Below are 27,807 nucleotides of genomic sequence, written 5' to 3' on the forward strand. Positions count from 1 at the left end.
TTAAGACTGTAGTAATCTAGGATCTTAGCTTTAATATAACTCTTATATTAAACTATTGATTAGGCCACCAATTTGCTGTATTAAAAGTATTAATATGAATTGGTTCTCTTATGATGTTATAAATAGGATATAGCTTTGATGTAGTTTTTTTTTTTTTCACTAGAGGTCAGGCCAGTAGAATAACGGTTGATCAAATCATTGTCATTTTGGTATACTGTTTGAAATGTAATATAGCTTGTCTTTACACACAACACACACACGCATGCTCCAGATGATGACCTTAATACAGGGTGTCCCAAAATTCACGCAAGAAGTAATTTTGATAGAAAACACAGGTTTTTAATTAAAAATTGTAATTTCTTATTGATTCATAAATTATACAGTATAGAGTTGTGCATGGAATAGCATATCGGGTAAATGGCCTCCATGGCTTTGCTGGCACATACGCACTCTTTTGTCGAAATTTTCCATGACCGTTTTGCATAAATATGGCTGAATTTCGTTGATACAGAGCTCAATTTCCTCCTTCAAGGTGTGGGTGGTCGTGGGCTTGTTGGCATAAACCTTAGACTTCAAAACACTCCAAAGAAAAAAGTCCAATGGCGTTAAGTCACATGATCTGAGCGGCCAATTCTGATCACCAAAACGGGAAATTACACGACCAGGAAATGACTCATGCAGTAATTCAATTGTTTCTCGGGCTGTATGGCATGTGGCACCATCTTGTTGAAACCACATGTCGTCCACATCCATATCTTGCAATTTAGGTACAAAAAACTGGATTATCATGTCGCGATAGCGAGCACCATTAATACCTTATTATTAATACATTATTAATTATTAATAATGTATTAATATAATTAATACATTATTACCAGCTACATTTTCGAAGAAGAATGGACCGATGATGCCTCCAGCCCAAAATCTGCACCAAACAGTGACACGTTGTGGATGCATTTGTTTCTCAACAATCACTCGTGGATTTTCTGAACCCCAAATGCGACAATTTTGTCGATTAACAAAGCCATCAAGATGAAAATGAGCCTCATCGCTGAAGATGATTTTGTTCGAAAAATAAGCATCCACTTGTTGTTGTTCCATAATCCATTCAACGAACTCTCTTCACTGTGTGTGTGGTCAGTAGGCTTCAGTTCTTGAGTCAATTGAACTTTGTAAGCATAAAGATGCAAATCTTTCGTGAGAATACGCTGTAGAGAGCTTCTCGAAATGCCCAATTCAAGACCACGGTGCCGAATTGATGTTCCTGGACTCTCAGCAACACTCTCACAAACTGCTTCGATGTTTTCTGTTGAACGACGGCCAGAGTGTATAAGATCACTAATTGATCCAGTTTCCTTGAATTTTTTAATTAATCTTTTCACAGTTGATGAAGTTAAATCACTATTCCGACCATATTTTGTACGAAAATTGCGAACTGTAGCTGCCAAACCTTCATTATTTTTAAAATATTGCTCAACAATGAAAATGCGTTGTTCTTTCGTGTAACGCTCCATTTTTAATAACCCTGAACTATCAGCTGTCATGCTGTCTTTTTTTTCTCGTTGGCAACACTTTACCGCACAAATGGCGCTAAATTTAAATCTTGCGTGAATTTTGGGACACCCTGTATAAAGGTTGAAATGTCGGGAAATTAACTATTCCTAACATGATTGTAGTCACCATTTACTAAAAAAAAATTTGTATCATGTCCATATGACAGCCATTCTTTCCAGTCTCTTGCCAAAGTTATTACTGACCCTAACTTATGTCCAACCCTGTTTTCACTTCTTTTTGCACTCTGATGCACACTGAATCTTGTCGCATGGAAAAAGCTGTTGGCTTTTTCCACGGAACAAGGTTTATTAGATTTTTTTACTTGCAAAAGAAATCATTATCTCTCTTGCTACCTGGAAATTACTCCATATTCAACTCATTCCTAAGAAAGGTGACAAATCTTTACCATCCAATTTTTCTTGCTTCTTTCAATTATTCATTCTAAAGTAATGAAGAAAATCATTAACACTCAACTTCTTTTACATTAACATTAACACTCAACAACTTGCAAAAGAAATGATCTCTCTTGCTGCCTGGAAATTATTCCATATTCAACCCATTCCTAAGAAAGGTGACAAAATCCTTATCATCCAATTTTTCTCGCTTCTTTCAATTATTCATTCTAAAGTAATGAAGAAAATCATTAACACTCAACTTCTACTCACTTGAAATTCCAACTAATAAATGTCTGTCTGGACACACACATGTGATGGTGGACGGATCCTCAAACTGTGCAACTAACACTAGCATTCCACAAGCACTCTCTTCTAATAAACAACTTCCAGCTGAGTGAAATCCAATACACTTTTCTAACGTTTGTATACTGCAGTCCTCATTCTAATCAACAAACTCTGAACTACACGTATTGCAAAACTTCCAAATATCAATTTTCCATAATATATATAAAATAATAAATTTGCTAACACCTTTTATTCCCTATAGGGAGTAAGCAAGACCATTTAGCCTTATCTAACTTTTGGAGACTGAGGGGACATTTCAATCTATACCAGTAACCAATCAAACAATAGCTGGCACAAGACTATCATTAGTTATAAATGGCATGTGGTGAAGAGGGTTAAACAAGTGTTACCGTCTCATGATCCCTAATCCTAATGCAGGGTACCGATTTCTGAAACAGTGTCAGTTGGTCCTACGGTCAATTTTCTTGAGTTTAGGTGATGAAAAACCTGTTTCCTGGAGAAAAAACCTGCTTACCTATGGCAGACATTGACAAACTTAGGAACAGGTCTAACTTAGAAAAGCTTCTTCCTCATTGGCAAATAGAATCAAGCTTAGAATGATCCTTCTTTGAGCAGTTTAGCTCTATGGATGCAAATGCCATTTCATCAGGGTCATGCAGGCCTATATCAACTTTCTACAATCCTAAACTCTGATCTCCTTCAAATCATTCTTCAGGAAGATTCTGATAACCATGTTAGTAAAACTCAATCCTGTCTATTTTATTCTTGGGGGGAAAAAAAAAAAAAAAAAAAATTGATAATACCCATATCCCTGAACAAGACAAGACTTTTTGTCGTAGGATAATATTAACCCAATTTTTCTTGGCAAGAACATATTACAAATATTGTCTCAGCATCCAAAAACTTAAATTCATTCACTTAAGATGTTACTTTACCTCTAACTTAATACAATTCCATTCAACCACTGAATGCTGTCCTATTTATATATCGACAGCAACTTGAATTGGAATTCCCATGTTTCATTTTTGACAAACAAAATAAGACACATCATCAACAGAATCCTTCACCGTAGAAAATGCTGTTCTCTCAAAAGCATCCAAAAAATTATCATCATCAAATGGTTACCTCCATGGAGTTTGAATACTCACTGCAGGAGATCCACATTAACTTTATACACACAATACCTATCATACCTCTCCTTAAACTCATTCACTATCAGGGTACTCACAATTACCTCTGGCAATCCATTTCATTCATTTACTGCTCTCCAAGCAAAAAATCTATTCTGCACACCCTTACTAACACAAATGTGAGAGATGACCCCTAGTTATCTCTCTATTCAACATGCATCGAAAAATGTCTTTGTCACGTCTCCTCTTCACCACCTATAAACTAAACTTTGTGACTTACACACTCTCAACCTATCCTTATAGAGCATCCAAAACCAGCTACCAGCTTGGTCACTTGTCTGAATCCTGTCTGCCACCTCCTGATCGCCAAGAAATCCGGGTGATCATATCTATGAACATTAATCAAGATGGAGCCAAACCATGGTCTTATAAAGAGGGATAATAACTATCCTATTTTTACCTGTCAATGTGTTCTTCAACATCCTCTGAACTTCAATTCTATCTACCATTACCCAAAGTCCTGAGCCTAGTCAATTTCCTGCAGCTAATACCATCAATGTAATACTACACAGTAAGTAATCTTTTCAACATGAAGTGCATAACCTTATATTTTACAACATTCAGCTAACAGAATATCCTCCCCCCCCCCCAATTTAAATCACTTCCTATATCATTAATATACAACTTAAAGAGCAGTGACCCTGGTACAAAATCCTGAGACACTTCACTAATGTCACCCTCATTCTCCCACATTCCACTCCACCACAAATTTATTACTCAGTGTTTGTCAGCCACCCAACCCCCATGCAGATGCTAGCTGGGAATGTGGTTTCATATCTAAGGTGGCCTTTCTGGTGAAGTGAATAGGTGATGTCTGGTAGTTTGCATTACTGGCAAATATCACTTGTTCACCACACTGAGGCAGCACATAGGATTGAGAGAGAGAGAGAGAGAGGAGCAGTTTCTAGACAGACATATTGAAAAATCACAGCCTGCTAGGTCATCACTTTGATGCTTCTAACTTTCTTTCTCTAAGATGAAGGATGTCACCAAAGGGCATTGGCAAATAATCACTACTGCCATTACACCAAGCATGTTACAAAGTACCTGCAAGAAATCAAAAATCATCTTGATATTTGTTGACTACCAGGGACAAAGAAAACACACACACAGATCTACTAAAAACCACTAAAATTTAGCAAGTTTTCTATATCCATGAAAAAACATGATTCTATCACTGATAGTTTATGAAATATCATTTTGATTATTGGTAGTAATTCTGTAAGACATACTTTACATCTCTAAATTTTATTCATGTTTTACAGCTGAGTTACAGTTTAAGATATGTGGTTCATAAAAATTAGCAGCCAAAGAAATGAAATGATAAATGTAAATAAATTTTATTCAATCAATCAGTATTGTTTTTTAAGAAGATATACAGTACTAAAATATAGTAGGACATAGCAGAGCCTTTCCTTAGTGTTACACGGTGATCAGCATTCATTTTACACAAATTATGGGCTCTACAACCATGTTATAAACCATTATTTTAATTTTCCGACGCTTCAACCTTCATATTAAGGTCATCATCTGGAGTATACACATAAATACAGAGACAAACTAAATTACATTTCACATAGTATGCTGAAGAGACAATGATTTGATCAATGGTTATTCTACTGGCCTGAAATCTAGTGAAATTAAAATAAAATTACAATAAATAAATGAAATAAAATAAATTAACTACATCAAAGCTATATTCTATTTAAGACAACAACAGAGAAACATTTTTTCATATAAGATAGTTTCGTTACAGTGAAAGAACGTTTCTCTGATGTTATCTTAAATAGAATATGGCTTTGATGAAGTTAATTTATTTTATTTCATTTATTTATTGTAATTTTATTTTAATTTCACTAGAAGTCAGGCCAGTAGAATAACTGTTGATCAAATCACTGTCTCTTCAGCATACTATGTTGTCTTAAAATAAATTAACTCCATCAAAGCTATATTCTATTTAAAACAACATCAGAGAAACATTCTTTCATATATACAGTTTTGTTACAGTGAAAATAATGTCCTAATTTAACATGACAATTGTTATATTAGATTTAGGATCCTGGATTACCTCTGGTTCTATTTACAATCAACTCTTAGGGAGAAAGGTTAAGTGGGTAGAATATGTGCCTTCCATATGTTTGAGATTTTTAGACCATCATTATTGTTAAGATTAGGGTGATTGATAAGAATCTCACAGGCCTCCTTAAATTTACGTTCATACCATGTGTTTGATGTGATGTAAACAACAGGTGCTCTTCCAGTCAATTCTATGTAAAGTGTTCAGGGTGTGATCAGAAAGATCAGCTTGACCATAGTTATTATATTTAATGTGTCGTTTATGTTCCTTTTTTCTGATAGGAATTATGCATCCTGTTTCCCCTATATAGGGGAAATTACATGTGCAATGAATACAGTATACCCCAGGGTGGGCCAGTGGAAGGAGTGGATCCTTGGATGTGTTGAGTAGGTTCTTTAATTTTGCAGGAGGTTTAAAGGTGACTTTAAGGTTGTATTTTTGTAGTATTCTGTTTATTTTGTCTGATATCCCTTTAATGTATGGAATGACTACAGTTTTTTTTAAAGTGAGGTCTTGTACAGAATTTTGTCGATAGTATTTTGGCTGTAACCTTTTTTAGGAAGGTATTGCTGATAACTTTTAATTCATCCTTAAGTGCTTGTTCATTGGAGCAAATCTTCAAAGCCCTGTTTTCAAGTGTATTAATAACTAGAGCCAAATAAAGGCAGTGCCACGGTTTATCCTAAATCGAACTACTTATTTGGAAAAAATGAATCTAATAGTCTCGAACAACAGCACATATCAACTAGTTAACTATGACCCTACCAATCGAATAAAAGAGAAAACAGAGAAGCTGCTTAAATTCGTCATCACCACATGGCCCAAAGATACCGTTAAAAAATTAATTCCACACTACGCTCATTCCCTGAGAATTTACGGTCTACCAAAGATTCACAAACAAAACATCACTCCAGCCAAGAGTCAAAGGTATAGACGGTCCCAATTGATGCTAGCCAAGAAACTAGCATCAACACTAAAGGAGTTGGTAGGTCTTTCCCCCTCCTATATTAAAAACACACAACACTTTGTAAACAAAATCAAAGACATCACACTGGAAAAGAATGATTTATTTTGATGTCTCTGCCCTCTTCACAAATGTCCCAATCAATGACACAATCCTTGTATTACAGGACAAATTCCCTCCCCATATCACAGCACTTCTACTTACAAAAAGAAGGCACAACCATGGGCTCATCATTATCCACCCTATTGCTAACTTTTACATGGAACATTTTGAGCAACATGTTCTAGATTCCTCTCCTTTAAAACCCAAAGTCTGGCTTAGATATGTTGACGATGTTTTCACTATTTGGCCCCATGGCCACTAGACACTTTCCTCAGCCACCTAAACAAACACAAATGCATACAATTCAAAATCGAGATTGAAAAGCAGAACATACTTCCATTTCTAGATACGCTTGTCACATCTTCCTTCTGGCAGTCTTTCCTTAACTGTTTACTGGAAACTGACACATACTGGTCAATATATACACAAAAACTAGGGGGGGGGGTCATTAATAAACTTAAAACAGGGCTTTGAAGATTTGCTTCAATGAACAAGCACTTAATGATGAATTAAAAGTTATCAGCAATACCTTCCTAAAAAATGGTTACAGCCAAAATACTATCGACAAAATTCTGTACAAGGCCTCACTTAAAAACAAAAATAAACAAGACTATAATAAAATCTTAAAGCCACATTTAAACCTCTGGCAAAATTAAAGAACCTACTCAACACATCCAAGGATCAACTCCCTCCACTCGCCCACCCTGTGGTATACCATATTCATTGCACCTGTAATTTGCCCTATATAGAGGAAATAGGATGCACAATTCCTATTAGAAAAAAGGAACATAAACGACACATTAAATATAATAACTATGGTCAAGCTGGTCTTTCTGATCATGCCCTGAATACTTTACAGAGAATTGACTGGAAAAGCACCTGTTGTTTACATCACATCAACCACATGGTATGAACGTAAATTTAAGGAGGCCTGTGAGATTCTTATCAATCACCCTAATCTTAACAATAATGATAGTCTAAAAATCCCAAGCATATGGAAGGCACATATTCTACGCACTTAACCTTTCTCCCTAAGAGTAAATTGTAAATAGAACCATATGTAATCCAGGATCCTGAAAGTTCCACTGCATAAAGGAGGTTCCAAGACTACCGTTGTAAATTACCGACCGATTAGCATATCAGGAATCATTGTCAAGGGCTTGGAGAAACTAGTCAAGAGAAGAATACAGGATTGGATATATGAAAATGGGATACTGTATGGGGGGCAACATAGTTTTGTGAGGGGTAGATCATGCCTCAGTAACTTGCTCACGTTTTATAACACAGTGATGGCTGAACTGGATAAGGGTAATGGGTTTACAGTGATTCTACTGGACCTTGCCAAGGCCTTTGACAGGATACCACATGGAACTCTAAACAGTAAACTGGAGCAGATGGGGATGGATATAGGGTTGGTAAGATGGATAGGAGGGTGGTTGATGGAGAGATACCAGAGAGTGGTTTATTCAGGAGTGGAGTCCAAAAGACGGCTTGTGACTAGTGGTGTGCCGCAGGGTTCCGTTCTTGGACCACTACTTTTCAATTTGTTCATTAACGATATAGGAAAGGATCTCAGAGGAAGTGTTCACTTGTTTGCTGATGATGCAAAGTTGGGTAGAGCAATTGTGAGTGCACAGGATGTCAAAATTTTGCAGGATGATTTGGATAGTTTGGAGGACTGGGGTAGGGAAAATGGATGTTGTTACGTCCTTACGTAGCTTATTCTGGTTCTTATGTGCAGTTTATTCTTATTACTTCCTTGTTAAACTTATCTCTTATTCCCGTATATAATCTTTAATTTTAAGACACACTATACTAATTCCATTCTTTCTTTAAATTCTCCCCCTTTTTAATAAGCAGTCCAATTGGCCTCTCTATAGTTTAACCACGTGTAGGCTACTTAGTATTTTACACCTTTGTCCTTGTGTGGGACGTGACCATTTACACATCATTCTAAAAGAGTCCACCTGATAAGCATTGACAAAATTTATATTATAACTGCGCCAGCCAATACCGAGGATTGATGGGACTCTTACCCAGCATAGCTCTCTCAGAATGATACACAATAATTAAACTATAATAAATTTTATGTTCAATACTAATTTCTTGCATGTAGTCGTGGCTCGCTTTGTTTAATCATGCACGTGGGTTCATCCAGCTAAGTTCGTCGATTTTTTTATGAGCGGCTGTTTGAATTCATATATTAACAACAGGTCAGGCAGGTACTAAGAAACATCATCATCATCATCATCAAATTCCTGCCATGTACCCTCAAGGGGTGTAAGGGATATGACAGTACTACATGAAAAAATTACATCATTACTAACTTCCTATCTACAATTTTCCTCCAAATCAGTCTGTTACTTGTCAAGACTCCAACATTATCAGATCTTATATTTCTATCATCTAAGGCACTTTGTACCGTATCAATCCACCTATATCTTGGTCTTCCTCTGGGTCGTTTTCCTGCCAAACCTGGCAGAGAACACTTGTTTTGCTAATCTTTCCTCTCCCATTCTATTTAAGTAACCATACCACCTGAGATTAGCTCTGCTAACACATTCCTGGATGCTGACAATGTCAAGTTCTTTCCTAATATCCTCATTTTTAATATGATATTGCCATTGATGCCATCTGTTCACACCTATAATCTTTCTTAGGACTCTCATATCTGCTGTCTCTAGTCTTTGGTCAAGTGTTTTACTTCTGACCCAGCTCTCAGATCCATAGGTTAAAACTGGTTTGAACACTGTCTTGTATACAGTTAATTTAGTGTTCCGACTAATTTCTTTCTTATTCCGTATGAATTTATTCAACTGACTTCCCACCATACCAGATTTGCTGATTCTGTTGTCTATTTCTATATTTAATTTACCATCTTCAGTAAAAATCGTGCCTAAGTAGCTGAAATGTTTTACTTGTTCCACAGGTTCTCCATTCACAACACAGTTGATATTTTCAATGATTCTGCCTATTTTCATTATCTTTGTCTTTTTATTGCTGACCTTCATAACATATCTATTACAACAGCTATTCAATTTAGTCAGAGAATCTTGCAGACTTGTAGCGGATTTATTTAGAAGTATAACATCATCCGCATAAAGCAAAGAGCTGACATTAACATCTCCAATTTTGATATCAGGTATAATACCACATTCCTTCATAATGTGATCCATATAGATAATGAATAACGGAGGGGATAAAGTACATCCTTGTCTCACACCAGATTTAACATTAAACCATCTTCCTGTACTTCCTTCAATTCTAACTGCTGACTTACAACTCAAATAAAGACTAAGTATTGCTTGATATAATGCCCCATTGACACCACATAACTGCAGCGTATTGAACAGTTTCTCTCTTGGCACCTTGTCATATGCCTTTTCCAAATCGACAAAACTTAAATACAGATCTTTGTTATATTCTCATGCTTTCTCGACTATTTGTCGTAAAGTGAAGATCTGATCCTGAAAGCCTCTAATTGGCCTGAATCCAGCTTGTTCTTCACCAAGCTTTTCTTCCACAATTCTTCTCAACTGTTTCTCAAGTATACTTGCATAGATCTTGCCAGGAACACTCAGCAGGAAAATACCTCTGTAATTCTCACATTCAGTTTTATTTCCCTTTTTATATATGGGTACTATGAGAGCTCTACTCCAATCATCGGGAATTCGTCCCTCTGACTAGGCTTTCTGAACTATGCAGGGCAGCCACTGTAAGACTCTTATACCACCATACTTCAGCATTTCTGGTCGAATATCATCTACTCCTGCTGCCTTTCCACATTTCAAGCCTTTGATGGCTTTTTCTAATTCAAGTATGGATATGTATTCCTGACTGCATGCCTGGTCAGTGTTTTTTTATCACTGTGCTGTCATCACTGCTTGTTTCATTTAGCAGTTTTTCAAAGTAATTACTCCATACTTCAAGGATATCTTTTTCTCCTGTTTTCATGTCACCTTTATCATCTCTAATTCCTTTTACAGCACTCTTTCCTCCATTCCTAAGCTTCTTCAATAACCTCCAGAATATTTTGCCACCTTCTTGATATTTATTTTCTATATTCTTGCCAAAGTCCTCCCATGACTTTTGTTTAGCTAGTTTTACACACTGTTTAGCTTTCTTACATTTGTGTCTGTATTCTGTAAGAGTAAAAGCTGACTTATTTGCCAGGAACTTTTGATATGCTTTCTTCTTTTCCTTCACTGCCTCTTTAACTTCCTGTGTCCACCAGGGAGTTCTGATTTTTTTATCCTTGCACACAACCTCACCACATGCCTCTCTGGCAGAATCAATCAATGTTTTCTTCAGAGTTTGCCACTGAATCTCCAAGGTTTGATTCCTATTCTCAAACTCTTTCATTTTCTTTTCAATAATCTTTCTGTATTTTAGTCTACAGTTCACATCTGAGAGCTGCTAAACTTTCTTACATGTTATTCTTTTCAATATGAAATTCAATTTTATCCTGCTCAAGACTAAATAGTGATCACTTCCAATTTCAAATCCTCTGTACACTCTGATGTCCTGCACCAGGGAGAAAACATCACTATCAACAATAACATAGTCAATGAGACTTTTCTTATTCCTAGCCTCTTCTCTCCATGTGAATTTGTGCACATTTTTATGTTGGAACATGGTGTTAGTAATAACCAGTCCATGTCCTGAGCAGAAATCCAACAGGTATTTGCCATTATTATTAGATTTGCTCTTTTCTCCAAATTTTCCCAAAATATTTTTGTATGTCTCACAATCATTTCCTACTCTGCTATTTAGATCCCCAACAAGGACCAACTTTTCCTTTTTCATTGTGTCAGTTGCTTTTTCTAAAGCGTCAAAAAATTCCTCCACTACTACCTTAGTAGAACCTTCTGTGGGACCATAGGCACAAATAAGTCGCATTGTCCAGTTCCCCATTCTCATATTTGCCCACATTACTCTACTTGAGACTGACTGCCATTCAAGAAGATTAGCTTTGTATTTTGTGTTGAATACTTTGGCTACTCCTTCTTTTCCTTGATTGTCATTGCCTGAATATAACATTTTGTATTTATTGCTCAGAAAGATCTCACCAGTTTTGGTCTTTTTTGTTTCAGTCACCCCTATTATGTCGATCTGGTACTTATCTAATTCCTCAGCTACTCCATTTCTTTGCCATTAAATAGATATTTGCCATATCTTCTTACGTTGATAGTACCGATCTTTAACTCTGGTGATGTTGAGTTGGGGTTTGTTTTCAGATTTGTTCCAGTAGCTGACTTTTCACTGTTCGCCCTGGTTCCCTGGTGAAAACAACGGGGGCCTTGTTTAACCGGGCGACGCCTCAGCCGGCATGCAATTTTGTCATGTTGTACCATCATTTTTTATTTTGGTTTAACCAATAAGAATACAATTTGGTCGGCTAAATCCCAAATTGCCAGCCCATCCTCGTTCGTTCAGTATCAAAGTAGATACCCAACAGGGTGCACCACGAGAAGGTGAGGATTGGACATTAGGTCAGAAGCCCTGGTCGGTTCTCCGCATTCCTTTAAAGGCTATGTAGAGGTCTCCTCTCAGTTATACAGCGTTGACCCTTAAGCAAAATAGAGAAATCATACAAGCAAGCATTATTACTAATTAATCTGAATTATTCTCAAGTCGGATCCTTGGTTCAATACTACTTGAACAATCTCGGTCTTGCATAGACCACCATTATAAGTATTATTACTATTACTATTATTACGGGCAACTCCAGGGAGTCATTAGACTCATCGAGGGAGGCCCCAAATCATATTCATCACAACTATCTGACATTCATACAGTATCTATCATACCTCGCCTTAAACTCATTCACTGTCACAGCATCCACTACAGACTCAGGGAGCGCATTCCACTCATTCACTACTCTAAAAGTAAAGAACCCAGCTCTAACACCTTTACTAACCACACTTTTGCCCAGTTTCCATGGATATCCCCTAGTCCTCCCACAACCAGCCCTGTTCTCAAAAATATCTTCTGAATTAATTTTATAGAAACCCTTCAGTAATTTGAATGTATCAATCATATCTCCCCTCCTCCGCCTATCAACCAATTTTTGCAACCCACAAATCCTCAACCTGTTCTCATACGGTTCATTCCACAGACATGCTATCATCTTGGTCACTCGCCTCTGGATCCTCTCCACCTCCTCCCCATCAAGAAGAAACCTAGGTGACCAAATCTGAGCACAGTAGTCTAGATGGAGTCTTATCAAGGCTCGATAGAGAGGAACAATAACCTGCTTGTCTCTGCTTGTCAACGTATTCTTCAGCAACCAAGTGATTTGATGAGCTGTTTTGGTCACTTTTGCAATGTGTCCCCTAAATTTCAATTCCTTATCCACCAACACTCCTAAATCTCGTGCCTCATCAATTTCCTGGAGCAGGGTTCCACCAATGCAGTAAACTGCTGCCAATCTTTTCACCCCAAAATGCATAACCTTACATTTTGCCACATTAAACTGACATCCATTCTCCTTAGCCCAGACCTCCAATCTATCCAAATCATCCTGCAAAATTTTGACGTCATCTGCATTCACTGTTGCCCTACCCAACTTCGCATCATCCGCAAACAAATGAACTGTTCCTCTCAGATCATTTCCTATATCATTTATGAACAAATTAAACAGCAGTGGTCCAAGAACAGATCCTTGTGGCACACCACTAGTCACAGGCCATCTTGTGGACTCTACTCCCGAGTAAACCACTCTCTGATATCTCTCCGTCAACCACCCTCCTATCCATCTCACCAACACTATGTCCATTCCCATACGCTGCAATTTACTGATTAGAATTCCATGTGGAATCCTGTCAAAGGCCTTGGCTAGGTCCAGTAGAATCACCGTAAACCCATTACCCTTATCCAGTTCAGCCGTCACTGTGTTATAATACGTGAGCAAGTTACTGAGGCATGACCTACCCTTCACAAAACCATGCTGTCCCCGATACAGTATCCCATTTTCTTCTATCCAATCTTGTATTTTCCTCTTGACTATTTTCTCTAAGCCCTTGACAATGATTCCTGATATGCTAATCGGTCGGTAATTTACAACAGCAGTCTTGGAACCACCTTTATGCAGTGGAACTATTTTCCCCTCTTTCCACCCGCTCGGGACTAACCGAGACCCGAGACTCAAATTAAACAAAATGGTCAAGGGTACTGACAATTCTTTAGCTGCTTCTCGTGCAACACGAGCTGGTATACCATCCAATCCCACAGATGTATTGACATTGAGGTTATGCAATAGACTACTCACCTCCACTTCATTAACCACAATTCCCGTATAATCTACTGGTTTATTCGTTTCTGCAATGTCACCACCTGGATGATATACTTTTGCAAAGTGCTCACTCAGTAACTCAACTATCTCAACTGATTCAGTTACCTCCCTACCATCGGCATTCTTTAAAATCAATCTGCCATGTACATTTTTCCTTTTACTTGCTACATATCTAAAAAACTGTTTAGGATTCTCTTTAGCCTGCATGGCCAATGTTCTTTCGTAATCCTTTTTTGCTTTTCTTACCACACTCGTCACCCTTCTGGCCTGCGCTTTATACCGTTCATGTGCCTGCCGGTCACCCTTCTCCTTAAATTCCCTCCATAGTTGTTTCTTTTTTTGCAACTCAAGCTTAATGGTGTTATTCATCCATTTAACCCCTACTTGATTTATTATTCGGACTCTAGGTATACAGTCAGCCATTGCTTCATGCAAGCACTTCTCAACAACCTCCCATGCACTATCAACTTCTAGTCCTTGCAGTTGTACATGCCATGGCACTGAACCAATTAAACTCCTAAGCTTGTCATACTTTCCCGCCCGATAATTCCACATGTACCCTGTCTTAATTGAAAATTCTACACCTTTAGCCACCTCCCAAGTTAAGACCCTATGATCACTCTCACCGATTGGTGGCAATGTGGTCATATTTGTTACAGCCAAATCCTCAGATGTAATTACTAGGTCAAGCACTCTCTGACCCCTAGTATTTTCCATTACATGCTGTCGCAGATAGTTATCCCTTAATAACCGCATAAAATCCAGTTCCTTCCTCCCGTGTGTCCTCTCCTCACTCCAATCAATGCGACCATAGTTGAAATCTCCCATAATAATCACCCTCCTTCCACCCATTTCATCTATTTGCTTGTGCATACTGTCACCACCATCTTTTCCATCACCTGATCTATAGCAGCACCCAATTGTATATTTAGTTCTGCTAGCCACAATCTCACACCAAATGGCCTCAAATGTGCTCTTTTCTCTATCCTGCAATTCAACTTCTATTCTCCTTGGCTGGAGCTCATCAGCTATCATCAACAATACTCCTCCCCCCATTTTATTCTCTCTGTCATTCCTGAACACACTATACCCATCACATTCAATCCCACTAGTTATATCATCTACAGTCAGCCATGTTTCACTAATACCTATAACCTGTGGTCTGGAAGTGCCAACCATGGCCAAAAACTCTTCCTTCTTGTTCCTAATACTCCTAGTATTAGTGTACATGAATTTAAGACCCCCATTAGCCCCAACACTACCTTGATGCCTTATATTAACTATCCCTCTCTGATTTGTTGTCCTTATTTGCTCTGGCATATTATATTCATTCTTACATTCAACTGCCTCCATAAGGACTGTATCTCTACCCCCCCCCTAACAAATCTAGTTTCCCTGAATTTGCACATCCACTACATTCAGCAACACTTTCTCAAGTCTTCTTACACCGTAACCATTCAAATGCAAGCCATCCATCTTATATAGATCCTTTCGCCCATCAAACTCACTCCACACATCCACAAATTCCACACCACTCGTCATACATAACCCACGCATAAAGTCATTTGCAATTATAGCCCTCCTTTTAAACATTTCACTGTCATACCGTGGCAAAAGACTAATCATTCTAACTCTCTCACTCTTTTCTTTTGCTACCTCAAACAATTCATTCAGGTCTTCTATCATTTCCATTTTATCTCCTTTCAAATCATTCGTACCTGCCACAACAATCATTTCTTTCACCCTTTCCTTTTGCTCTCTAATAGACGCAGTTACGTCCTTTATGGTCGCACCAGGTTGGTACGATTTTGTCAAATCCTTTATTAACACACCTCGTACTAACGAGTCTCCATACAGCACTCTATCCTTCATTTTTTTCATGTTCACATTCATACGTCTATTTTTCCTGTCATACCTTTTATTATTGGTTGGTTCATGCACTCTAGCTGCTGTTTTGCTCTTTCTATCGCACTATTCAACAACGCGATCTCACTCAATGCATCTATCTCATCTTTTTTGTTCTCTGAGAAACCATTTATACTATCATTCACACTTTCTACATTCACACTCTCACAATTTTCATGTACAACCTTGCCGTTTCTTGTCATATCCCTATTTCCTTCATTTTGAAGGTTGACAAAAATATCACACTCACGATCTGAAATACACTTCAATTTCGCATTCTCCCTACATTTTCTACACACATTCAATCCTTTATCATCATCTAACCATACTCCGACCGCACTCCGCAAAGCGTACATTTCACAGCTAGTACACTGACTCATTTCTTTTATGCTACCGTTCTTTGATAACGATGGCGAACCTTCATTACTGGCCGCCATTTTCCTACGCACAGGTGCCATATTTATCTGTAACGTGTTTTGTCAAATTAAACGTTATAACACACCAAAAATAGACGCACTAAAATATGCAAGGCAAACAAAACAAAACTACACAATTTTAAGTAATTTGTATCGATAACTGAAAATGATACTTATCTTATCTGGAGCTTGCACGAACACTACTCATTACGAATTCATCTAGCGGCGACTTCCGACATAGATTATGTTATAAAACACTTTAGTACACTAACCACGTTAATCAAGCTCTAATAATATACCAAAATTAAACACTTAAGTCTATTAAATTGAATCCAAAACACCAATAAATCAACAAAAAACACAAATCTCTCAGGAGCTCTCCGATAGCACGACCGTATCTTATATATTATCTCAATAAGTATCTTAACATTATCTCATTAACATCTATCACACTTTTTACATTCACGTGGTCATTGGTTATATCACTCTACACATTTACTATTAATTCCTGCAGAATAAACATGGTCTTGTTAGGCAGATAATTCTCGAACAAATGGGCCTGGGCCAAGTTGCAGTTAGTTCTTAAAGTTCCATAAAATTAGTCCAATTCACAAACTTTCTTAGGGAAACACTCTTTCTTAACTGGAAATCACAATACAAAAGTCTACTTTACTGTCTCTGTATTGATGCTATGTCTTTTTTCTTGCCTTGTCTGGTCATCAAGGCTTCTTCACTTTGCTTTTCGTCTGATCACCTTCGATCAAATATACAGTTAGAACCTCGGCAGGAAAGGGGATATGGCATGGGAGCATAGCCAGAATGGACGGCATCTGCTTGGTTCCTCCGTCGCACAGCTATCCTAGTCTCAGGAGATAGCTAGGCGGTTCTCAAATGCTGCAACAGATGAACCAATGCCTTCCACGGCCAGCCAGGAACTTCTCTGTCAGAGCGGACTGGGCCCTACGTCCAAGAGAGGTCAGGAAACAGGGAACCCCCCAAAAAAAGCCCCGAGTGGGGTTTGCTTCCCCTTTTTGTTTTCCTTCTCTTCTCGGTGTTTCTCGGCTATCGCGATACCTGCCAATGCGGTCACGTGGGTTTACTTCATGGCGTCCAGCTCCCTTTATAACATCGCACGTGCACATGCTGTGTTCTTCTTGGAAGGCGCTTTAGTTTCTCTTTCCTATAACTACCTTTCCCCCCCTTTTGGTATGCGTAATGCAGGACGGTTAAAGGTGACCCTTGAACTCTCGCTCACAGGCTTTGCTACTTTATAATACATGAAATGGAGTTCTCAAATAGAATTAACAGCTTTATTTAATTCTTATATCTGACCCATATGCATTACAGGTTAGGTCTTACAAACATTTTTATACAATTTTGTACAATTTCTCGCTCTTAATTTTGATTTATATACATAAAGTTATCTTTCTAATCTATTGCCAACATGCCACATTCTCTGCCTATGTTTAATTAAAGTTGTGTCCTGAATAATTCGTGTTAAAACATTTCTTAGTTTATTCAGGACACAACGTCAATTTAATGTGGCAAAGTGTAAGGTTATGCATTTTGGAGTGAAAAGATTAGCAGCAGTATATCACATTGGTGAAATTGTACTCCAGGAGATTGATGAGGCCAGGGATTTCGGAGTGTGTTGGTGGATAGGGAGTTGAAGTTTAGGGGACACATTACAAAAGTGGCTAAATCAGCTCATCAAATCACTTGGTTGCTGAAAAACACTTTAACGAGCAGAGACAAACAGGTTATTGTTTCTCTGTATCGAGCCTTGATAAGACTACTGTGTCCAGATATGGGCACCAGGGTTTCTTCTCGATGGGGAGTAGGTGGACAGGATCCAGAGACGAGTGACGAAGATAATAGCAGGACTATGGAATGAACCTTATGAGAACAGGTTGAAGATTTGTGGGCTGCAGAAATGGGTTGATAGGCAGAAAAGGGGTGATATGATTGAGACATTCTAATTACTGAAGGGTTTCTATAAGATTAATTCGGAAGATATTTTTGAGAATAGGACTGGTAGTGGGAGGACTAGGGGCCATCCATGGAAGCTTGGTAAGAGTGTGGTTAGCAAGGGTGTTAGAGCTAGGTCTTTTACTTGGAGAATGGTAAATGAGTGGAATAAGCTGCCAGTCTGTTGTGGGTGCTATAACCGTTAATGAGCTCAAGGCGAGGTATGATAGATACCGTGTGAATGTTGAATAGTTGTTCTTGACATGATGTTAGGGCCGGCCTCACTTGATGAGTCTGTCGACTCCTTGGAGTTGCCCGAAATAATAATAATAATAAAAATTAGGACATCATTTTCACTGCAACAAAACTATCTATATGAAAGAATGTTTCTCTGATGTTTTCTTAAATAGAATATAGCTTTGATGTAGTTAATTTATTTTATTTTATTTCATTTATTTATTGTAATTGTATTTTACTACAGGTCAGGCCAGTAGAATAACCATTGTTAAAATCATTCTCTTCAACATACTATATTAAATGTAATTTAGCATGTCTCTGTATTTATGTGTATACTCCAGATGATGACCTTAATAAGTCAAAACACGTTGGAAAATTAACTGTAAAGTCCATAATTTGTGTAAAATGACATAGTAGAGCATTCTATCAAAATAATTAATGATTACACTGCGCAACAGAAAAAAAATTTTTTTTTTTCTGCTGATTATGATCTGACACTTGTTTTTTACTAATTTGGGTGCACTGATTTCAAATATCAAACCCTTTTTCTCTATCACATCAGGTTTTTCCTCTATGGCATTTTCTTTTTGCTAATTTGTAAGTTTTTGATAGTTTTAAGGAGGCAGTACTATTTAGAGGATCAAAAAAATTGATATTTTAATATTATTTTCTGAAAGTATGTACTTTTAAAAATCTGTTCCTAACTTTTTATCAAGAAATTCGAAAAATTCCCGAAGATATAGCCTATTATTCAAAGCAGTGCGCAGATCAGAATCGGAGTGCTCACCGCTCTCGCTTGTTAGTAAACGAATAAATGCGTAAGAACCTGCAACGGCACGTACTGGCGCTTTGAATGCAAGAGAGGATGATAACCGACCTAATACATTTAGGTGGTGAAAAGTAGGCGATGACAACTGCCTAAAACAAATGAATGCTATATGCGTCATAGCGGACAAAGAACGATCGAAATCAATCAATCATTAATCGATTGTGAAAGTATGATGAGCGCATATAACGTTTCAATAAAGTCTCTGGTTTTTTTTGTCTTGTTAATTGCATGTTAGTCAGCAGTGAAGAAAATACATCATGTCTACTACTCAAAATTGTGTCAATAGCGTAGATTCCTTCTGCTACATTTGTGGCAGCTTTACTGTTCCCAGTCAAAGGACAAATATCACTGATTTCGTTATGAAAGTGTACTTTGCATACTTTGATGTAAAAATTGCAGATCAGGACAAGTCATGGGCTCCAAATAAAGTGTGTAAGTCATGTGTAGAAAATTTACGACAGTGGAGCAAGGTAACGCCAAAAATTAGCTTTTGGCATTTCAATGATTTGGCGTGAACCGAAAAATCACGTAGATGATTGCTATTTTTGTTTAGTTCAGACTTCTGGTTATAATAAGAAGAATAAGAAAAAAATTGTGTATCCAAATATCGACTCAGCAATTCGGCCAGTTGCTCATTCCAATGAAATAGCCGTGCCAATTTATAAAGGACTTCCTTTACTTGAAAACAAGCATGATCGGGATATGCCAGATGTTCTTGAGGAGCAAGACCCGGATGTTGATTTAGACAATGAAAATTTAATTTCTAGTTCTGGACTGCAACGTTTTACTCAAGCAGAATTGAATGACTTAGTAAGAGATTTGGGCCTATCAAAGGAATCATTGGAATTGTTAGCTTCAAGATTAAATGAAAAAAACTTACTGGAGCAAGATACGAAGATAACTTTTTATCGTAGCAGGGAAAGTAATCTTGTACAATATTTTAAACACGAGTGTGGGTTTGTTTACTGTAACAATGTGTCAGGTTTACTAACTGAAATGAGTGTTGTACAATATCATCCAAATGAGTGGCGTTTATTTATCGACAGTTCAAGCAGAAGTCTCAAGTGTGTCTTACTACAATGGGAATGTATATGGCTTAATTCCTATTGGCTATTCAGTCCACTTAAAGGAAACATATGGGAAAATTATAAAGGTTCTGAAGTTATTAAAATATACAGACCATAACTGGATCATCTGTGTGGATCTTAAAATGGTGAACTTTTTACTTGGCTTTCAAAGAGGATATAGAAAGTTTCCGTGTTTTCTATGCTTTTGGGATAGTCGAGCTAGAAACCAACACTGGAGTCAGAAACATTGGCCTCTTAGAATATCCTTAAATGTTGGAGAACAGAATGTTATAAATCAACCTTTAATCAACAGAGAAAAAATCATTTTACCACCTCTACACATCAAACTAGGTCTTATGAAGCAGTATGTTAAAGCTTTAGATTTACAAGGTGACTGTTTCCAATACATATGTGAAAAATTTCCACGACTTAGTTATGAAAAAATTAAAGCCGGTGTATTTGATGGACCGCAAATTAGAACTTTAATAATGAGAGACCCAAATTTCATCAACTCTACGAACGAAATTGAGAAAGAGGCCTGGACTTCATTTACAATGGTTGCGAATAATTTTCTTGGAAACAAAAAAGCATGCAATTACAAAGATCTAGTGGAAACAATGCTTGAAAATTTCCAGCGCCTAGGTTGCAACATGAGCATAAAGCTTCATTTCCTATACAGTCATCTTGATAGATTTCCCGAGAATTTAGGTGTTGTAAGCGATGAACAAGGCAAAAGATTTCATCAAGACTTAAAAACTATGGAAGATGGGATTCTCACATGGTGGCGACTACTGTTGGAGTATTCAAAGGGATTGCCAAAACAGAACACACAGCAGAAATTGCTACAAACAAAAATTTATTCCCTGAAACTCGTGTGTAAGTAAAATTATTTTTTTATAAATATTCTTGTAATTTTTAATGAATATTGTTAAGTAGTTATGTATCTAATCGGCCTCTCTCACATTCAAAGCGCCAGTATGTGCCGTTGCAGGTTCTTACACATTTATTCGTTTACTAACAAGCGAGAGCGGTGAGCACTCCGATTCTGATCTGCGCACTGCTTTGAATAATAGGCTATATCTTTGGGAATTTTTCGAATTTCTTGATAAAAAGTTAGGAACAGATTTTTAAAAGTACATACTTTCAGAAAATAATATTAAAAAATCGATTTTTTTGATCCTCTAAATAGTACTGCCTCCTCAAAACTATCAAAAACTTACAAATTAGCAAAAAGAAAATGCCATAGAGGAAAAACCTGGCGTGATAGAGAAAAATGGGTTTGATATTTGAAATCAGTGCACCCAAATTAGTAAAAAACAAGTCTCATATAAAAGTCAGCAAAAATTGTGTTGGACTGTGTTATCTAAGACATTTCATCCAACTTATGAAAACATTTATTTAATTTATACAACTACTATTTTTACATACATTATACCTCAAGTCTCTGCCTTTATGTCGTAATGGTTCTCTTTGATGCAATTTCAGTTCCCCGATAACTTGCAGAGATGCTCCAGACAATGGAGAGTCATGCTGAATGAAAGCCAATCCTTCCATTTGAAAAAGAGAATATAACTAGAAAAGACAACAAAATATCTTTAAACAAGATTAAGAAATAACTAGTTTACTTTAGAAGCAAAATTAAAATTAATATGAACAGAATAATTTTCTGTTAAAGATATAATTAGAGTCAACCCCTAAGTAGATACAAAGACCAAGGGAATGGTCAATGATTTGTTCATAATAGTGCTTAACATTAGAAACAAGACTAAAATTTAAAAACAAAAAATTATTAAACTTTCTAATATTCAGTGGTTTTCTAACCAGAATCATCAGGACACAAATTATAATTGTAAATACATAGCACTCAGATTGTTGTAGAAACAATTTAAACCGTAACTGAAGAGGAACTAATGCTTTAAGAAAATACTCCCTAGGGACTAGATAACAATGAAGTTAATGCTTTGGATATTCTTCACATATGATTAAATGGAAGAAGACAGCTCTGCTACACAGAAGTCACTAGGTCTAGGAGACTATTTTGAGAATCAGAATCTATGAAGTGCTCCCCCTAACCTCAACAAGCAGGGCTGAAATAATCTGTTAAAGATCTGGGAGACAGTTTTTCTAAGACTATACTGAGCCTGACTTTTTCAAATTAACTTCATTGTTATCTGGCCCACGGATAATGCACTTCAGTTATAACTTGAACTGTGTCTATAACAATGTAAGTGCTATGTATTTATCACAGTTATAATTTGTGCTCTAATGATATTGGTTAAAAAAAAAAGCAGCAAAGTACCATCACGTTCAATAAATTAATTGTTTTTTTTCTTCTTTATTTTGTTGTTGTTTATATCATGAAACACTTATAACCACCAACACCTAAGCCTATCTATACAGAGTCGTTTGTTATAGCAAAAGGTTTACAATAAGTGATTTCTGCAAACACTGCATTGGTTCTATGAGACTGACCAGGACTTTTTTTTGATAGTTGTGAATATGTTTACTATAATGGTGCACTTTTGAATGAGAATTCAGTGTAATGTATAGTTTTTTTAATTTTTTTTATACAAAATTATGCTTAATATATTATTATTACGGGCAGCTCCAAGGAGTCCTTAAACTCATCGAGAGAGGCCCAACATCATGTCAAGAACAACTATTCAACATTCACACAGTATCTATCATACTCCACCTTGAACTCATTTACAGTCATGGCACCCACAACAGACTCTGGCAGCTTATTCCACTCATTTACCACTCTCCAAGTAAAAAACCTAGCTCTAACACCCTTGCTAACCACTCTTACTAAGCTTCCATGGATGGCCCCTAGTCCTCCCACTACCAGTCCTATTCTCAAAAATATCTTCCGAATTAATCTTATAGAAATCCTTCAGTAATTTGAATGTCTCAATCATATCACCCCTTTTCTGCCTATCAACCCATTTCTGCAGCCCACAAATCTTCAACCTGTTCTCATAAGGTTCATTCCATAGTCCTGCTATTATCTTCGTCACTCGTCTCTGGATCCTCTCCACCGACTCCCCATCGAGAAGAAACCCTGGTGCCCATATCTGGGCACAGTAGTCTTATCAAGACTCGATACAGAGGAACAAGCTCTGTAAAGTGTTTTTCAGCAACCAAGTGATTTGATGAGCTGATTTAGCCACTTTTGTAATGTGTCCCCCTAAACTTCAACTCTCTATCCACCAACACTCCCAAATCCCTGGCCTTGTCAATCTCCTGGAGTACAGTTCCACCAATGTGATATACTGCTGCTAATTTTTTCACCCCAAAATGCAAAACCTTACATTTTTCCACATTAAATTGACATCCATTCTCCTTAGCACAGTCCTCCAAACTATCCAAATCATCCTGCAAAATTTTGACATCCTGAGCATTCCTTATTGCTCTACCTAACTTTGCATCATCCGCAAACAGATGCACAGTTCCTTTCCTATATCGTTAATGAACAAGTTAAACAGTAGTGGTCCAAGAACAGAACCCTGCGGCACACCACTAGTCACAGGCCGTCTTTTGGACTCTACTCCTGAATAAACTACTCTCTGATATCTCTCCATCAACCGCCCTCCTATCCATCTCACCAACCCCATATTCATTCTCATATGCTGGGTTTATTGATTAGAATTCCAAGTAGTATTCTATCAAAGGCTTTAGCAAGGTCCAGTAGAATCACTGTAAACCCATTACCCTTATCCCGTTCAGCCATCACTGTGTTATAGAACGTGAGCAAGTTACTGAGGCATGATCTACCCTTCACAAAACCATGCTATCCCCCCATACAGTATCCCATTTTCATCTATCCAATCTTGTATTTTCCTCTTGACTATTTTCTCCAAGACCTTGACAACAATTCCTGATATGCTGATCGGCCGGTAATTTTCAACAGCAGTCTTGGAACCTCCTTTATGCAGTGGAACTATTTCCCCCTCTTTCCACCCCCTTGGGACTAACCCAGACCCGAGACTGAAATTAAACAAAATGGTCAAAGGCACTGACAATTCTTTAGCCGCTTCTCATACGACACGAGCTGGTATACCATCCAATCCCGCAGATGAATTGACATCGAGGTTTTGTAATAGACTATTCACCTTCACTTCATTCACCACAATTTCCATATAAGCTGTTTGTTCTTCCATTTCTGCAATGTCACCACATGGATGATATACTCTTGCAAAGTGCTCACTCAGTAATTCTACTATATCAACTGATTCGGTTACCTCCCTACCATCGGCATTCTTTAAAATCACTCTTCCGTATCCATTTTTTCTTTTACTTGCAACATATCGGAAAAAGTGTTTGGGATTCTCTTTAGCCTGCATGGCTAATTGTTCTTTCATAATCCGCTTTTGCTTTTCTTACCACACTTGTTACCCTTCTGGTCTGGGCTTTATACCGTTCATGTGCCTGCAGGTCACCATTCTCCTTAAATTCCCTCCACAGTTGTTTCTTTTTTTGCAGCTCAAGCTTAATGGTGTTATTCATCCATTTAATCCTTACTTGATTTATTATTCAGACTCTAGGTATATAGTTAGCCATTGCCTCCTGCAAACACTTCTTAATCGCCTCCCATGCACTATCAATATCCAGCCCTTGCAGTTTTACATGCCATGGCACTGAACCAATCAAACTCCTAAGTTTGTCATACTTACCATCCCGATAATTCCACATGTACCCTGTCTTAATTGTAAATTCCACACCTTTAGCCACCTCCCAAGTCAAGACCCTATGATCGCTCTCACAAATTGGTGGCAATGTGGTCATATTCGTTACAGTCAAAGCCTCAGATGCAATTACTAGGTCAAGCACTCTATGACTGCTAATATTATCCATTACATGCTGTCGCAGATAGTTATCCCTTAATAACTGCATAAAATCCAATTCCTTTCTCCCATGTGTCCTCTCCTCCCTCCAATCAATGCTACCATAGTTGAAATCTCCCATAATAATTACCCTCCCTCCACTCATTTCTTCTATTTGCTTATGCATACTATCTCCACCATCTTTTCCATCACCAGGTCTATAGCAGCACCCAATTGTATATTTTGTTCTGCTAGCCTCAATCTCACACCAAATGGTCTCAAATGTGCTCTTTTCTCTATCCTGCAATTCAACTTCTATTCTCTTTGGCTGCAGCTCATCAGCTATCATCAATAATACTCCTCCCCCATTTTATTCTCTCTGTCATTCCTGAACACACTATACCCCTCACATTCAATCCCACTAGCTATATCATCTTCAGTCAGCCATGTTTCACTAATGCCAATAACCTGTGGTCTGTAAGTGCCAACCAAGGCAAAAAATTCTTCCTTCTTGTTGCTAATACTCCTAGCATTAGTATACACGAATTGCAGACCCCCATTAGCCCCATCCCTACCTTGATGCCTTATACTAACTATCCCATTCTGATTTGTTGTCCTCCTTATTCGCTCGAGCATATTATACTCATTCATGCACTCAACTGCCTCCCTAAGGTCTGCATATCACCCCCCCCCCTTAATAAATCTAGTTTCCCTGATTCTGCACATCCACTTCATTCAACAAGACTTTTTTTTCAAGTCTCCTTACACCGAATCTATTCAAATGCAAACCATCCATCTTATATAGATCCTTTCACCCATCGAACTCACTCCACACATCCACAAATTCCACACCACTCATCCTGCATAACCCACGCATAAAGTCATTTGCAATTATGGCTCTCCTTCTAAACTCTTCACTGTCATACCGCAGAAAAGACTAATCATCCTAACTCTCTCACTCTTCTCTTTTGCTACCTCAAACAATTCCTTCAAATCCTCTATCATTTCCATTTTATCTCCTTTCAAATCATTCGTACCTGCTACCACTATCATTTCTTTGACCCTTTGCTTTTGCTTCCTAATACTCACGTCCCTAATGGTCGCACCAGGTTGGTACGATTTTGTCAAATTCTCTACTATCACATCTCGTACTAACGAATCTCCATACAGCACTCGCTCCTTCATTTTGTTTACGTTCACAATCATACTCATATTTTTCCTATCATACTTTTTTTTTATTGGCTGGTACACTCGGTAGACATTTGTGCATACGCTCCAGCTGCCGCTTTGCCCTATGTATCACTCTGCTCAATCGTGCGATCTCACTCATTGCATCTATCTCATCTTTTTTATTATCTGTTAAACCATTAATTTGCTCTGTATTAATACCTTCATTCTCACTTTCTACGTCACCCACACAGCTCTCTGGTACAACCTCGCAATTTCTTATCATATCGCTATTTTCTACATTCTGAAATTTGACAAAAATATCACACTATAAATATCACCTGAAACACACTGTAATTCCTCATTTTCCTTACATTGTCTGCACACATTCACTCCACTATCAGCATCTAACCATACTCCAACCACTCTCCGCAATGCATACATTTCGCAGATAGTACACTGAATAATCTCCTTTATGTTACCGTTATTGAACAAAGATGGCAAACCATTATTAATAGCCACCATTTTTCTTCTTACCCGGAGCCATGTGCACGCTTCTATCGTATCTTATCGAATTAATAATATTGAAACAACACCAAAAATACACAAACAGACAGACAAAGATACGAAAAGCAAACAAAACTACGTAATATTCAAGCAAAATTGTCAATGATAACTTAAAATAACACTTACCTTATCAGGAGCTTTCAACAAACACTACACACACCATGAGTCACTCTAGCGGCAATATTTATTAATATAATATTAATAATATATTAATATATAATTCATTTTCATGAAAACAAGAAGAGCTAGAGCAATGGAGCACTATTTAAAGTATTGAATATAATGCAGAAGAAATAGAGCACTATCTTCAGTACACAAAAGCTATGTAATAAATATCAACTTTAATCCAGCATAACAGCATTTCTGTCTATTACAGTAAAAGTTTCTTATTAACATGCTAAGTTTTGCTTAATAAAGAAATTAAGATTTCAGTTAGTCATACGACTAACTGAAACCAGAGGTAAACAGAACTGAAGAAATAACTCACTTAATTACAAGAAATGAAAGGGCTCATTATTCCAACACAATGCTTCAAATATCAGACAAGGACTGTCTACAAAGTGTACATACCAAACATACATCAACTGTAAAAGTGACAGTAAATAAAGATGATATATAGATCCTGCGAGATAATTTAGATTGGCAATATGACAATGGATAACAGCTGCCAATTTAAAGTGGCAAAGGGTAAGGTCATACACTTTGGGATGAGGAGATCACAAGCTGTGTGCAACATCGATGGTAATGGACTGCAGCAAAATAATGAAGCCAGATAAATAACATTAAAGCTTACAATAACAATAAGCTTTAATATTATTGTTCTTTATAAGCTTTAATAATCTGAACTCGTTTGCATAGATTTGGTCAATGAATTCCTTGGGGATGAATAAGTGGCGGAAAAGATATGCACATAAATGATCGAGTTTGTGACAGATCTACAGAATGC

The 27,807-nt window shown here is 37.4% G+C and overlaps 1 protein-coding gene across 2 annotated transcripts in view; it reads right to left on the reverse strand.

The window, feature by feature from the left end:
- The window catches only part of LOC150103592 (transmembrane protein 231), a 114,054-nt gene that overhangs the window by 49,181 nt on the left and 37,066 nt on the right, over positions 1–27,807 (reverse strand). For both annotated transcript variants that reach the window (XM_090398340.1, XM_090398339.1), the window contains exon 4: positions 21,733–21,876. In XM_090398340.1, the coding sequence (XP_090254466.1) occupies positions 21,733–21,876 (144 nt within the window). The remainder of the gene's footprint in view (positions 1–21,732; positions 21,877–27,807) is intronic.

This window comes from Typopeltis vanoorti, chromosome 9 (genome assembly GCF_054136105.1).
Source record: "Typopeltis vanoorti isolate ZY-2024b chromosome 9, IOZ_Tvanoo_1.0, whole genome shotgun sequence".
NCBI lineage: Eukaryota > Metazoa > Arthropoda > Arachnida > Uropygi > Thelyphonidae > Typopeltis > Typopeltis vanoorti.